The sequence below is a fragment of the Paramacrobiotus metropolitanus genome, unplaced genomic scaffold, assembly GCF_019649055.1.
Source record: "Paramacrobiotus metropolitanus isolate TYO unplaced genomic scaffold, Prichtersi_v1.0 Parri_scaffold0000010, whole genome shotgun sequence".
Lineage (NCBI taxonomy): Eukaryota > Metazoa > Tardigrada > Eutardigrada > Parachela > Macrobiotidae > Paramacrobiotus > Paramacrobiotus metropolitanus.
This window is the reverse complement of record NW_026570230.1, coordinates 93630-108494: the sequence shown is the minus strand read 5'-3', so window position 1 is coordinate 108494 and position 14865 is coordinate 93630. Positions and strand designations below refer to the sequence as shown.

The window sequence follows — 14865 nt, the reverse complement described above, 5'->3', positions numbered from 1 at the left end:
GCTCAAGGGTTTGATTTTATAGAAGGTGGTTCTGTCATCTGTGCATATGCAGCAGGTGATTCATCGCACAATATTTTTGTCTTGCTTATGTATCCGCGCTTTTCCGCAAAGAGTCAGTATTAATTGGTTTATCTCATTGTCAGTTGTCAAACTGAGACGTAATCATGACTGCATGCGCGTGAATTTCTGACTACTGGGGCTTATACGGTGTCTAGAACTTGTTGGGTTTCCGAAAATGACATTAAAATTTTTCATTAGCCCGTCCAGAGAATTTTATTAGAAAATAAGCATATCAACAAAATAATCAACAAAGTATCAGTTATGACAGATAAAAATGGTGAGAGGATTCACAAGACGCATCGACCGTTAACTTCAACAGTATACAATGACCTTCGTACACGGAATTGTCGTGCAGTTTGATTTTTCGTTCTGTATTGTCCAGCATTGTGGGTTTTTGCTTTAGTTAGGCTCTTCGATTCCGGTAGGAACTGTTGTTACGTTGATCGCTGCATTCGTACTTGCCGGCAAAACCGTAGTGGCATTTCCTGTATGAGTTAATGTTGCGTTTACGGAATTTTCGGCAGCCGTGATATTACCGGATCGTAGGTTCATCAGTGGATTGTTAGATTCAGTAATATTAAATAACTCTCGATTATCCTGCACCAGTTGTGATATTGCGACACTCATTTTAGGCTGTAAATCGCTGGAACTGTCCTGGATTTCGTGTCCCAAATAACGACCAAATCGCTTAAAGTCGTATGCTCTTGAATTGATGTAGTCAGCATATTTAACCTGCCTGCAAAGAAAAATCTTGAATAAGGATCAACGTTTTGGCAACCGTACTTTACATGAATTAATTAAAAAGCTACAGAAAGAAACATCATAAATAAGTTAGAAAGATGATACGAGGGTGGTTGGACTAATGGTTGGACCGTTTACGTGGGAACAAAATATCGACTTACTCTTGACAGTTAACGTTGTACCAATGGTCACAGACCAGCGTCAACTGACTGAACAACGTCCGTTCGGGGCACAAAAACCGGAACTGTCCTCCGTAAATGTCACAACGATGAAACGCCTGGCAGTCGGTTTCCGGGTCGGCATAGAAACCTGGCTGACTGACATCATTGCAGCTAAACGACGTAGCCGGTATTTCTTTCAGAGTCGGGAAACTCGTTTTCCCTCGAGTAGCTTTGGCCGCCGCTCGCATAATACTCCAAAATTTTTCCTCATCAGCGGGATCTTTGGGAATATATTTCGGCTTCCCCGAAGCAGTGATTTGCGGTGCTTCGAGAATAATGGGGATGTTAGTGGACGTTGTTGCGTCGGGATGTTTTGCAACATCGGAAGGCGAAGTCACGGTAACAACGGAAGCTACAACCAAATTCAATTTTCTTATGAACACGATAAAATTATGAGTGCAGAAAACATAATTGTCATGCTATTCAAAAGTTGTTATACGATATCGATATAAAAGACTATTAATCTGGGAGCAAGAAATAATTTCGCACTGATGACCTTTAATTGGATCGTAAAGTTTCTTCTCACGCTATAACTTACGCTCAGTTGGACTTGTAGTTGCATAGTACAACTTTCATGAGTTGTTAACGTGCTTATAGGCGATTAATACGCATGACTACGTGCTTTTTGAGAAAACAAAACGTCAATGTCTTCAAGATTTCTTGGCTTCTGACCAAATATAACAACACTTTTAAAACAAGCCAGGCTTTCTTATTTTGTGGAATCTATCTTGTATCGAACTTTGTGGTTTTAAATAACGGTAAGCCTTTACTCACTTTTGTTTAGCTGGATAATTTTTTCCGGCTTGAACTGGTTAATTAGTTGCTGGTTCTTTTCCCTCCATCCATTCTTTGCTGTAGAGTAAACCAATAAAAAACTGTAAACTGCAGTTACGCACAGTGTCACACAGTCTTACCGTTCAAGATTAGCATTGTGCGGCTTGGGAGATGACTGTCGCCTTCCGCTTGGAATTCCGGCAGTGTCCAAACGAGGGTGGTTGGACTAATGGCTGGTGGGGTTGAATGAAAGCTGGATTGTGTCACATTTACGGTGGCTTGTGTCGTGTTCTGGTCAAGAAGAACTACTGAAGAGTTATTGGAGCCAGTGGTCAAATTTTCCGATATGTTTGTTGTTTGTGTAGTGGCGGCTGTTAAAGTTGCTTCTGTGGTCGTAATTGCTGCAGTGGCGCTGGTATTTTCGTTGTTGCCAACAACCGCTGCTACCGTAGTGGCAATTTCCGTGGCGTTCGTAGAAAAAGTGACTTCGCTCGCTACCGTCGTCGAATGTCGAACAATACCATAACCGGATGTCTCATCTTCCGATGCGCTTTCTAAGTTAGAATGCGTTTCATTGGAAGCGGATTGTGATACGTTAGCTGTCGTTGTTTCCGCCGAGGGTTGCTCCGTTGTGACTTCTGGTTCGATTGATGCCGTGGTTAAACGAATCGCCTCCTCTGTCGTGGTAGTCTCGACAGGAACGTCACTGGTTGCGTTTACAAATTTTTCGTGTTCTGTTGCATTGGCAGACAGTGGAGCTAAGGTCGCATTCAGTGAAGATTCTGATTCCGATGTCTCTGCTGCGTTTGCGGCGTTCAGCGGAAAGCCGGTATCATTGGCAAAGATGTTGTTTACGATTAGCGCTGCTGGAGCGTTTGTTGCGGGATTGATTAGAAGAATTCCCTGAGTGGCGTTTTCGGCGGGAATAGCTGACGTGGTTAAAGTTGCGGCAGTGGTTGCATCGGTGGTATGTTCTTCGTCTACTTTAACACTCGCATTATTAGCCTCGGAAGATAATGATTCCGCTGTTAGGATGGGATTTTCCGAAGTGACCATGTTGTTCTCCGCTAGGATTGCAACGGTAGTACTTTCTGCGATAGCCACAGTTGCAAAGTTGTCGGTCGCAGCAGCCGTTTCGTTGGTGGTGGTGTTAACAACTGTTGCCACTGTGGTAGCGATTTCACTAACATTGGCCGGTTGAGTACCTTCATTTGTCATCGTAGTAGTGTGGCGAATGATGCCGTAACTCGATGTTTCGTTATCAGGTGCGACGTCCAGATTAGCAAGCGTTGCATTAAACGCCGATTGAGATACGATTACGACTGGCATTTCAGCCGTGGTGTTTTCCAGCAAAGATTCGCCAGTACCTGAATTAACTTCAGTCGACGCATTTTCCGAGGCATTGGTAGCCACCAATGACGCTGTTGCCGTAACATTTTCTGCAGTAATCACGCTTTCCGTAGAAATTCCGGATTGGGTCGTCACTTCATTTGAAGTATTATGTGGTGTGATCTCTTCAGCGAGACCGCTTGTAACGGTAATTGCGGGAGTAAGATTCGGGGTCACTGTGGTGGTTAATGACGTATCGTTTTCCGACTGAATACGAATAGCGGTCTGGTTGACCGCCGTCGTCTGTGAGGAGGGTTGCACTGTAACCTGCAGTTGCTCAGCCGCTGTTGTACTAAGGACACCATCAGTCACGGTAGCTTCTCTAGTTGCGTTTGGCTCAACGGTCGTACTCACGATGTCCTCCGTCGTTGCACCTGGGGTAACATTTCCGGCATCACTCGTCACTGGTGATATATTCTCGCTAGTGCTGTTAAGGTCATGAAGCGTAGTCGACATCGTAAAAGCTTCAAGGGTGCTCAAAGCCGGCACAGAACTATCGGTGGTGGTGTTAAGTAGCGCTAGCGGCTGGGTTGAATTGACGGTGATCGCCGTGTGGTTTTCCGGTCCAGACGTGTTAGTGGGAGCTGAGCTTAATGATATGGAGATATTGTTGAAAGCACTGGTTTCGCTATTTAATACTGGGACGGTGGCGTTAATGGTAATATTTGTCGCACCAGGGCCCGAAGAAATTTCGGTTAAGGAGCGCCCTTGAGCAAATGTTCCATTGCTAGCGCTGTTGGAAGGCTGCTGTGGGTTCACGGGGAAGAAGTTCAGAGAAGGAAAGGTGTTGTTTATGTTCGACGTTACTCTTTGGAATACATTACTGGCTGCTTGGTTGATCATGTCATTCAGATTTGGAAAGGGGACTTGCCTTTTATGCCTCTGTAACGCAAACCGGTGGCGGTGTTATACACTGCAATTGACCTTCTCTAAATTAACGATTAGCTCAGTTACGCATATGGGAATTGCATAATTATATTGTTACAGTCTTTGTACGTGTATTACGGTACATGTATGCGATATCAAGGAAGGTCTAACATAAATTACTGCAACAGTTTCAACAATTCCGTATAATGTGCATGGTTAATAAACTACTAAAAATAAAAGAGCTGTTAAGTCAATTTCAAGAGATTAGTCGATTGGATTGCAATAAATACGAATACGACGGTAAGCCGTCTTTATCTGTAGCTGTATAAGTATTGGACAGAAGGTGACCAACGCCCATCGAATAGGAAGACGGGTAACCTTATATGTAAGAAAATTATGAGCATAACGATCCAGGTTCATAAAACAGACAGTATGGATTACGACGTATATGATGGAAGAATGTTAAAAAGATGGACGGTGGAGTAAGGGTCATCGAACAACAAACAATTCTTTCTTTTAGTTCTGATTTGGTTCGCTTTTAATTTGACTAAGATGTACAATCGTTCCCTAAGTTTTGTAATCTAAAAGTTCTGTTGGTACAGATAAAGAGATTTAATGCCAGTTGTGAACTGCGAAACTTAAAAAATTCTGATTACTCGAGTAGATGGAAGCAAAAGCGCCCAGGAGAGCGGCAGTCTGACGCCAAGGCGCGCAGCTCACTTGTGGAAAACAAAAAAACCGGCGCAAGTACGAGGTATCTAAATGCTGGTTTCGCAGTCTTCTGACATGCGTTAGGCAACAGATATCGTATCTGCATTTTTTCATTGTAGATAATTGTAGCAATCAAAATTTTTAATTATTATTTTCGTCGGGCGCACAAACGGCTTACAAACAGATATGAACAATTTGCGAACTGTCAATGACTTTTCAACTGTACATGTCATCACAATTACACCATTGTTAAAGGGAAACGTTTTTTCTGTCACAGGTGTCAAAATGACAAAATTATTGTTAATTATTGCAAAGGTTGTTGTGATGTTGTTAGCTGAATATGATGATGACAAAAGAGTTTCGTTTAAATTTGAATCATACACTATTGTACGTCGGAAAGAAGTGCAAGCACTTTTTTGTAATATTATCATGGGTATCGTAGTAACATTAAAAATGTCGGTACACTACGCCGTCTACGGTAAATACATTTTTGCATATCTATGCAAAACAAGAATTACAGTAAACTCGAGTTCGCAGAGTAACGAAAAAAAATTATTTAAGCATGAAACTAGATGTAAGTTAAAGGTTTTTCCCATACGCAAAAATTAATTACAGCACGAAACCCAGTTAAGGTCGGCAATCTGGGTGCACATATTGTATTTATTGTTGTGTTAATATTCTTGTACTGTATGGGCTCAGAAATTTACACGTAATCGCGCGATTGTATTTACTACATGTACTTACATAATTACTATTTTTCTGTCCAATTTTTATCAAAGTTATTGTAGTTTCAAATTGTGTTTTCACATCCTGACAAAACTGAAATCGGTAGCATAGAAATAAACCACTTCAGAAGCAACAAGCCGCTATTAGCAAAGGTTACAAGAAAAAATTCAATTACAAATCAAAGAATTATTCGTATACTTACCGCATCAATGCCGGGAGCAAGAAGGAAAACCAAAATATGCAGTATTAGAAAAGGGATCATTTTGGCAGGAGAAGAGTAAAACGCTTCGGCTACTGTAGCGTTACAATAAAACGAAATACAGTGCAACAGCGCGATCGAAGTGACCAGTCTTGCAATTGTACACTGGCCAGTCGACTACTGAAAAGTTGTGTTGACAATGCGGCAGCCAGATTGTTTGGTTTCGTCAGTTTTGTAAAATGATTGGTCCGGTAGTACATAAAATACAGCGATGTCGCGCGTGGACGCTTACGTGCACTTATATGCTGCAGTGATCCGTGATAATCAACGGATATATTCAAGTGCTAATTATATATCATCTGCTGCTGGATACTGCATCATAAGGTGCGAGTTATGGCGCTTAGTTCATAAAGAAAAAGCTGCCAATCGGTACTTCGGGGATGTTTTTACGATGATCGCTATATCAGTCGAGCGGATAAACACCAGATCTTCCGTCCTGTGCGTTTCGGCTTATTCACACATAGTTCATTGTCACTGTCATGCAGCCAACAACTTTATAATAAGCGAACGCGATCCGTAAGAAAACTTTTAGAGTTGCTAACTAAAAACTGACAACAATAGCGCTACCTTCTTTAGCGGTCCTTATATCATGTACGGGTAATTTAGATTTGTCTTTCAAGCAGCACGCGTGGGTGATATCTCCGCAATCCACACTACTTGACAGTCATCAACTGCTACAGTACAAATGGATTTCCTATCGTTTCGCGCAATTCGCAATAGGATTTTGATACATATTTACAGCAACATTAGCCATGTTTATTCCGCTTGCCGCTGACCTTCGTGGGCGCACAGACAAAATTCAGTGCACTGAAACTGAAATTTTGTTTTCCACAAAAACACTTACTGCAGCCAGGAGAGGAAGTTCAACGACACGAGCAAGCATACGAAGAACCGCACTGAGAACACATCAAAAGGTCACCGTACGAATGGTCAAGCTTAACAACTAAAGTCGGAGCCAATTAAATTTGAAAGATACTGGACATAACAATAAGTGTGGTCGTTTGTTTGCTGTTGGCAATTTAATTTCAGTATGTTCCATCGTTAGCGGCAAACGGACAAAGCAGTATGTACAATACATGAAGAGTGTCTGTGTTTTACTACCGGTAGTTGCAAGTACTGGTGAAAAATAAATCAAACCACAGAGTCTGTAAGCATTTATTCTTTATATGTCATTGTAAATTTGCTATTATTGTATTTATGTATTGTCGATTGTTGGCTACGTTTATTAAAAACGGGTATGCTAATACAAGTTATACAATGATAATAATTTGACTTACATATGTGGAGCTACCTCCGAACTGACGATGAATATGGGGCTGCTGTTTGAACACGTTCGTATCAAATTCAGTTAGTTAATTTCATGCAGCCAAAACAAGTCTGGGCATTTTATTTATGTTATAGCTAACTGTTGCCGCTTAAAGTAAAGTAATGCTATTGTTATATAATTTCTAGCACTATGATAATTTAAGCAGCAGCTTTCGCAACTAAAGGGTCCCTCACTCTAAACTTCTGTCTTTTCACGGCAAACTGCACGTAGCTGACTTGTAACTACTGTATCCTATATTGTACAAACCGCTGTTACAAAATTATAAGTCATGAAGCGAAAAGTCAAAACTAGCGTACTAGGGAATTTCTAGTATTAAAAATAAGCAGTATTATGACTGCAGACGTATGAATAAGTCTCCATTAATAAATTTTGACTGCAAAGCTGAGTGCCCGCGCTTGCACCTTGTGTTAATTTGGTGGTTATAATCTATTAAAATCTCCAATAATCTTCCGAAAGCAAAGGACAACAAAATTTATCAATAAACTTGGCACTCTGCCTATGATTTTACAGTATTTCCATCCCAGCCTACTGCAGGCTTGTAGTCCACAACGTGTAGAATTCTAAGTAAATGGGTGTAAACCGTGTAGTCAAGTTTGCCGTTCCAGCTAAATGGCGAGAATTAAAATCAATGTAAGGTAGTCAGCACGTCTGTATATCTATATATATAAGGAAATATTCGAGGTTTTAGTTGTTTCGACTTTTTTGCTGTTGCCGGTAAGTACCCGGTATACAGATATATGTTACTCGTAACGTACATAGAACTTAAATAATTTTATAGATATGACTATGTTATGTACCTACATAAGAAAAGCACCGCCGCATGAAACATGTTTACGGATTTCGTCAGGTTTTGGTCTTCTACGAAAGCCAATCCTTGCCTTCATACACTGGTCAGCTGTCGCTACTCTTATAATACTGGTATACTATTCCGACTCTCTTACGTGAATTAATTTATCCCAGGCGATCGACTATCTATAATAATTTTAATGAGCACTTTTGAACAGTTCGAATCGAATTTATGGCAACCGAAAACACTACTCAACCACATTCCTTCAGTATGTGAGAAAAAGAAAGTAAAGTACAGTACGTATACATCCCAATTGGAACATCAACATGGAAAAAACGTACACAAACAAAGGAATCGTAAACAAATGGAACATCAACGGTAAGAATCATGGAGTGAAATCTAACGCCATGCATTTCAGTACACACAAACTGCGAGCTAAACATATGCTGATAACCTCGATGGCCTTGATAGACCGTTTACTACCGATACCGACATACAGCGGCACACAGCATGCAGGCGCTCAGGCCATTGACCTTGATTTATGGATTCTTCACTTGTGCTCGCAGCAGCCACATGCCTTTCCCGACGCTCCAGTCTGGCATTTTCCCGATTCCCCACAGTTGCAACCTAATTAAGGAGTGCTCAGTTTACAGAATGTATTATCTAATAATTTTCCTTGTTTACGAATCTTACTAGTGCAAGGACATTTGGATCCACTTTTCTTGCATCCACAGGTATCCGGGCAGCTCTTGCAGTCAGCGCATCTGCACTGTCCATCGGTGCTGTTGCAGCAGCATTTCTCTCCGGCTGTAAATTATGGTATTTTTAAACCAGCAAAATAGTATAAATAAGAGACAAACAATGAATGTGCATGTTGTATCAGCAAAACAATTCTAAACCACAAAACACTAATATGCCATGCCAACATATCTGTGGCAACAGTGCACTTTACGGATACAGTAATAATTCTTAAGAATATTTGATCCATTAAAAACCAAATGATGCAAAAGCCGCAAAACTTACATTTGCAGCAGCAGTCTCCTCCAGTCATTTTGCTCCTGTTCTGGAGAAAGATACTTTTGACTAAAAACGATTCGAAAACACAAGCAAATGAGTTGGAAGCGGATTTTCAAGCAAAAATTGCAGGAATTAAAGCACTTGTTTACTGAAAGATTCACCACGCTCGGGTCGCGCACTTTTATGTAGGCCTTTTGAGTGGGGTTCACTGCGTATGCGCTACGCCGGACTGAACGTCATAGTTCCTGGTTAAGAGAGCGGATGGCAGACGCTGTACAACTCGGGTACGTACGGTAAGAGTTGGATCCTCATTGGTGCGTGCAAACTGGCACGTATTAAATTTTGTCCTCAACAACCTTCCCTTCCTCCCATTGCTCTCAAAACCTGATTGTGAGCTGACTGCCATAAATTCGGGGAGGGCACTGCACCAGAATTCGTATGAATTTTTAAACGCATTACAGTAGATGTTTCAAATTTAATGCCACTTTGGTTAAACTACTCCCGTGTACGTACTCGTATTACTATATAACGATAAGATAAAAGTACCTACTCCAGTACGTAGGTACTGAACTGCAAATAATTAACGATTGACCATTGACCACTTCAAAACCTGAATTAACTTTTAAAAACAAAAACATAACAAAAGGTTTAAAGAAGCTTTAAACTTTTAAAGATTTTAAAAAAGATTTGTTTTTCAGGGAAATCTGTTGAATACTTATAACAGTCAATAATAATAAAAAATGTTGTGTATATAAATATAATACAATCTTATAGAACTGATTTTCTTTTAGAACCATAAAAACCTAATATTTTTTTATCGAATAGTAATTGTTAGCAGCAGCGGGCAATCCAGTTTTCAGTAATCACTCAGTGACTGCACTTCGATACCGAAGTGTTTATTGTCAAAATTGATAGAAATCAATTACTCGAAAAGGTAGTAATTACATATTATACTTTCGCGAATTTGAAGGTACGGTATGTGTAAGTTACAGTGCAGAGATACGGTACTCGTATGCATGTCGCATAGTGTAATAACACTCGTATTTGCAAGGTCCGGCATGAAACGTGTGCTGCTGGTTATGAATTATTTAATCCGGAAACATACAGTGTACAACATGAGAATGTTGACAAACTGGCAGACACTACAAAAGAACTTCTGTTATGCAAAGTTGTTTGTACTCTTGGGTTTTGTTTAAACCACTTTATTCAAGTTAGCGCATCAACTGGTCATCTTGAATGCCGTACGGACTCGAAAAGTCTATAAAGTCTGCAATGCTAGGAGTGGGCCGCTGACTGATTTTAGCAAACCAAAAGGTTTTGAAATCGGATTCGAAAATACGCAAATATATAGAAGTCGAAAATGACTCTATGCATTATATTTTTAATAATTTTAAGTAATATTCAGCAAAGTTTTTGCCAGGCTCCGACTGTAATTTCCGGATTTCCTGTGAATGACTGCGGCACCGAAAAAGGTTGTATCGGTTTTCCGGAGGATGGTTGTTTGGCTGCCGGAAAGTGCAGTATTTTGATTAAGTTTTCTCATGATGAATCTACAAGCGATAAAATTCCTATGGAACTATTCGGAACGCCTCCGGCATTTCGTCCACAAAATTTTTGGATTGGGGTTGGATTTAACCCCGAAGGACAAAAAATGGTAATTAAATTAGAGATACGAGTAGTCTTATCCTGCAGTTACAAGTGCGCAGTTTTTTTCTACTCGTAGTTATGACCAACTTCCCACAATGGCTTCATAATATAGTAAAGTCCTACAAATTCTATAGCACATAACAGACCACCACACATAGTGTGTTTTTCTTAACCGTAAATAGGTAATTATCTTGCACAATTGTCGTTGTATCGAATTCGCCGTATTTTACCATTTATTCTTACTATTCGTAATAAGAAAGTTTAAAGGTACTTATGAGGAAGTTTTCGAAATGAGGAATGAAACTTCGTTCCTAAATTTGCTACCATACATTTAGGGAGGGACATTAGTAACGGAATGCGTTTACCACAATGGAGGTGCCGGTGTTTTCAACTCTAAGAACGTTCCAAATGCGTACGTTAACCAACGATTGCCGACGTTGATCGGTCTCGTTCCGGGTAATGCATCAATCCATAACGGCATCCTGGGATGTTCGTTTCTCGTGGATCGAGTGCGGGTTGTCGACGGCATAACATACGATTTTTCCATGCCTCTGCATATTGCGGCCGGAAATGGACCGGCTGTGGGAAGTATGTACTACGTATAGCTAGTGGAGTAGAAAAAATAAATGGTCCCTTCCCATGTTAATTGGGACAAATTCTTCATTTGATCATGTTTGTTAAGCGAAGCTCGCTTTGTAGTAAAATAACATAAATCTAGATACCAGTTGTTGGTTAACAAAAATGCCGCAAAAACAAAAAACCGAACTGCATAAAGACCTCATCGGTAACCTTGAAAATAAAAGAGCGATTAATACGCACCGTTCGATCCTATTCCTTCAAGAGCACTTACGCCTCGTCTGCAGTCCGAGTGATATTTCTCACAATTATCTGATAGTTGCTGTTCGTTTGCGCCGGTTGTAGGTACCATTAAGCAACATTTTCAACGACCGTACATGTCCGCCGACGCGATCGTTGTGGCTCCTCAAACGTCCAGTGTGGAAGCACCGACCACGTCGACCACCGCACTGCCGCCCACAACCTTCCGTACTGTTTTGTTTGAGAAGTTCCTGCATGGCCCGTTCACCGACAGTACGTCTCCTTTGACGCGTACCACATCGCCAAGCACTGCTGTTCGAACACTTCCGCCAAGGTCACCGTTTCGCGATCGTCCAGTTGAAAACCATCCTATGAACCACATTCTGGCCAGTCCGAATGGCAATAGAATCGGCAGTAAAAACGCTAATGATTTATTGGAGACCGCGGATGATAATGCAAGATTTCTATCACACACCAGAGTTGTCAGCATGATTATGCGATATCTTGAGCCGCCGTTGAAAAGTAAGTTTATCAGAGACAATTAATCGTAATTTACTTGTAGAACTAAGAATACACACAGGCGAAAACATATCTACAATACTAGAGTACCTCGTACACGGCTTCATATGCTTTTTACAGTACGTTAGCACAATTTGTAGTTTTAAAATTAGGAGAAACCAAAAAGTTATAACTATATTGCTATAGTCCTACGACTTTATGACCTAGAGGTCATGCTCATTTAAATAGTGGCAATTATACGTTCTTGTTTGCAGTGATTGTGGATATGCTGAACAGAGGTGCTCCGTTGTCATCGGTCCCTTCATGATACGCCCTTATATTTGGACGGTTTTAGTTTAGTAAAAGCTAACGAAACTCAGTTGTTTGACGTCGGTTTTTTAATTTATGTTCTGACTTAACATTTACCGATAACAGCTGGTTTCTTACAGCCTTGTCGGTACTCCTTTATGCATGGCGGATATACAATCTGTATAAAAATGGCCAATATATAATTCAGTTTAAAAAATAGCAGCAGTTAGAATCGTAGTTTATAATTCATATGTAATTTCTCTTTTTCTTTGACTGTTTCTCGCGTTACATCGTACATATTTGGCGGAAGTTCTGTTTAATCTGAAGTGTTAGTACTTATTTCATTAGCTAGTAACAACTGATATAGGTTAAACTCAAATTACAGATCACTGAAACCCCAAATAAGCGCTAAAACAGAATAATTTCATCAAGCAGTTCGGTAAGGTTTTTTAACATTGTCAGTATTCAGCAATTAACTACCCCTTTAATATGGATTGCGTCGTTTTTTTCATTTTTTGTTTATTGTGACTTACAATTAGGATTGCAAAACCAAACGCAAATGGTAAGAAAACAATGCGCAGTTGTCTTATACGTTAATCCATACAAAACCTTGTACTACTACCATAAGACAAAACAGAATTCCATAATCCAGGAAATGGCATTCAGCGGGATTGTGACATTTGCTCGGTCGTTTCTTATGCATAGGTATAACCGCTGCGGACTCGTTTCCCAAGATAGCAAGCCATAACAATCCCAATGAGCTAGAAAGATTACGCTTGTGAGATCGCGCATCATTCGTATTACGGATCCTTATTACAAATACACATTTCTTTGCACGATCATAGCAATAATTATTACCTCAATAACAGCCAAGCCCAGTGCAACACCGGCCACTCCAGCCAGACCCGTTCCCAGAATAGAGATCACTTGTGGAGCACAACCCTGGGTGTAGACGACGCACTGCGATTCGGGGGCAGGATTCGTGCAGGTAGTATTCAAATAAGTTGTTTCTGCAGTGATGTTACAGCTTTCCTTTGGTACTCTGCAACACGATTTCGGCGGGAGACCCTGGTTCTTTGTGGTGGGATCTTTATATGCTCCCCAATCGGTGAACACCTCTGAACCGCAACAATGGAGCTATAAAATCAGTTACGGTATCACAAATGAGCTTAATTAAACACACAGCAACGTACAGAGTACTGTAATGTTAATTGTGTCTTTAAGGATATTAAGACATTTTGTACGGGCAATTAAAATCAGGGAAGTAAAGCCGTGCACATTACGGAATAATTCATCCTGAATTAATTATTACTCGGAAGCCAATTAATTATTACTCGGAAGCCCGCAAAAGTGTACGTGTAGGCATTGTAAGGCTACTTCTATAGATACCGGAAAGCTTACCACGGTGCGCAAGCAGAATTACATTGTGCATACCTCTTCCTGGAGTGTGTCAACAAGAAGGTTAGAATCTGGATTGGTCTTATTTAAATACACTTCGATGTCGTGTTTCATTCCCTTTTTAATCCAGTCCTCAACCTATTTTAAAAATTAATTTTCAGGGTTAAATTTTGGCCTGGCGATTTGTTGAATTATTCTACCCAAAACAACAAATATACCCACTTTTCCTTTTTGCACAAACCCAGCGATACCACCAGCGATTTGCATCACAAAAATCAGACCCATCAAGCAGGAGAACTAAAAGAATCGGAAACAGCATTAGACCTGTGCAGTTGCCAGAATTCGGTTACTACCTAGTAACCGTCCGTGTCGTCTATTCCAACTGAAATTATACCGTTATACCGTTATCAGCATCCAGTAACTTTCTCGAGCCGCGCCGCAGCATCCCAGGAAAGAAATGAGGAAAATTATGACACCGACAATAATCAACAGAACCGGTGCGGTAATGCTGACATTCTCAGAATCCATCAGATGGAAATACTCCTTGTATTTCGTCTGGGCGATGGCTCCGGCAATTATAAGTCCCAGACCGATAATCTGCAGACACCAATGAGCAAAGTTGTCTTGCATGTGTTTAATTTTCCACTTCCAATATTTATGACTACTTTTTATGCAGGAAGAGAAGCTGATCCAGTTTAGGGAACAATATTTACTCAGTAATTTCTACCGAGTAATGTATAAAAGACAGAATCAGTGTGCTCGTTAGTTTCGGTTTCGGTGCGTAGAGCGTTGAGAAGCGTCGGTATACTGTTATTAATTTCAGAAACCTAACCGTTTCTGTAGAAAAAAAGAAATCCAGTTTGAGGCACTTACCACATATTGCTAGCCTATTCAAACCGTTACTTTATTAAATCTTTGAATCTTTCACCCATACAATATCATTAAAAAGTTTTGAAATTTAGGTGTAACAACAAATTGTCTATGCTCACCCAGAAGATGAAATTAAAGATGAACATCAGCCATTTGACGCAGTTTTGGCTGGTTTCTCCCATTTTCGGATAGCTGACCTTTAAAAGTCTTTGAAGAAATAAATCAAATCAGGATCACACGGAAGTGCCTAATACAGCCGCAGCAAATAATCTATATTTCAGCAAATTTAGACAAGGCTTCAAAAATGTGCGCGCTTCCTATGACCACTTCAAGCAAGAGTACTAAATAGCGAGCGAAAATGTGGGAGTTTCCGAACAGTTCTATCGGAGTGTTAATTCATAGAGGAAACAATGTACAGTACAACTACCTTACCACCATAGCATTAACG

General features: G+C 40.4%; 3 protein-coding genes and 1 long non-coding RNA gene across 4 annotated transcripts; 1 reads left to right on the top strand and 3 right to left on the bottom strand.

Moving 5' to 3' along the window:
• Nucleotides 1–253: 253 nt before the first annotated feature.
• Nucleotides 254–6051, bottom strand: LOC129583269 (mucin-5AC-like). Its single transcript, XM_055475013.1, has 5 exons — nt 5692–6051; nt 1937–4067; nt 1797–1874; nt 963–1374; nt 254–796 (listed from the first exon to the last, which is right to left on the bottom strand). The coding sequence occupies exons 1-5, from the start codon at nt 5749–5751 to the stop codon at nt 460–462; spliced, it is 3018 nt and encodes a 1005-aa protein (XP_055330988.1). The 5' UTR covers nt 5752–6051; the 3' UTR covers nt 254–459.
• A 1993-nt stretch (nt 6052–8044) lies between these two features.
• Nucleotides 8045–9095, bottom strand: LOC129583380 (uncharacterized). Its single transcript, XR_008689779.1, has 3 exons — nt 8886–9095; nt 8556–8669; nt 8045–8489 (listed from the first exon to the last, which is right to left on the bottom strand). It is a non-coding gene; the product is annotated as an uncharacterized LOC129583380 (long non-coding RNA).
• Nucleotides 9096–10194: 1099 nt separating this feature from the next.
• On the top strand, nt 10195–12336 carry LOC129583409 (uncharacterized). Its single transcript, XM_055475195.1, has 4 exons — nt 10195–10533; nt 10862–11114; nt 11448–11864; nt 12116–12336. Exons 1-4 carry the CDS (start codon nt 10240–10242, stop codon nt 12166–12168), a joined length of 1017 nt encoding a protein of 338 aa, XP_055331170.1. The 5' UTR covers nt 10195–10239; the 3' UTR covers nt 12169–12336.
• Nucleotides 12337–12618: 282 nt separating this feature from the next.
• Nucleotides 12619–14844, bottom strand: LOC129583299 (CD63 antigen-like). The gene is made up of 6 exons (XM_055475060.1): nt 14537–14844; nt 13950–14144; nt 13770–13844; nt 13584–13685; nt 13008–13286; nt 12619–12910 (listed from the first exon to the last, which is right to left on the bottom strand). Exons 1-6 carry the CDS (start codon nt 14597–14599, stop codon nt 12845–12847), a joined length of 780 nt encoding a protein of 259 aa, XP_055331035.1. The 5' UTR covers nt 14600–14844; the 3' UTR covers nt 12619–12844.
• Between the last annotated feature and the right edge of the window lie 21 nt (nt 14845–14865).

Coding starts and splice junctions, on each gene's coding strand:
- LOC129583409 (XM_055475195.1), top strand. CDS start 10,240: ATGACTCTATGCATTATATTTTTAATAATTTTAAGTAATATTCAGCAA. Junction 10,534..10,861: donor ACCCCGAAGGACAAAAAATG/GTAATTAAATTA, acceptor CCATACATTTAG/GGAGGGACATTAGTAACGGA. Junction 11,865..12,115: donor TCTTGAGCCGCCGTTGAAAA/GTAAGTTTATCA, acceptor TCTTGTTTGCAG/TGATTGTGGATATGCTGAAC.
- LOC129583269 (XM_055475013.1), bottom strand. CDS start 5,751: ATGATCCCTTTTCTAATACTGCATATTTTGGTTTTCCTTCTTGCTCCC. Junction 4,068..5,691: donor TTGCTCCCGGCATTGATGCG/GTAAGTATACGA, acceptor TTTGCGTTACAG/AGGCATAAAAGGCAAGTCCC. Junction 1,875..1,936: donor CACAATGCTAATCTTGAACG/GTAAGACTGTGT, acceptor TTTACTCTACAG/CAAAGAATGGATGGAGGGAA.
- LOC129583299 (XM_055475060.1), bottom strand. CDS start 14,599: ATGGGAGAAACCAGCCAAAACTGCGTCAAATGGCTGATGTTCATCTTT. Junction 13,845..13,949: donor GTTACTGGATGCTGATAACG/GTATAACGGTAT, acceptor CGATTCTTTTAG/TTCTCCTGCTTGATGGGTCT. Junction 13,287..13,583: donor TTGACACACTCCAGGAAGAG/GTATGCACAATG, acceptor CTGATTTTATAG/CTCCATTGTTGCGGTTCAGA.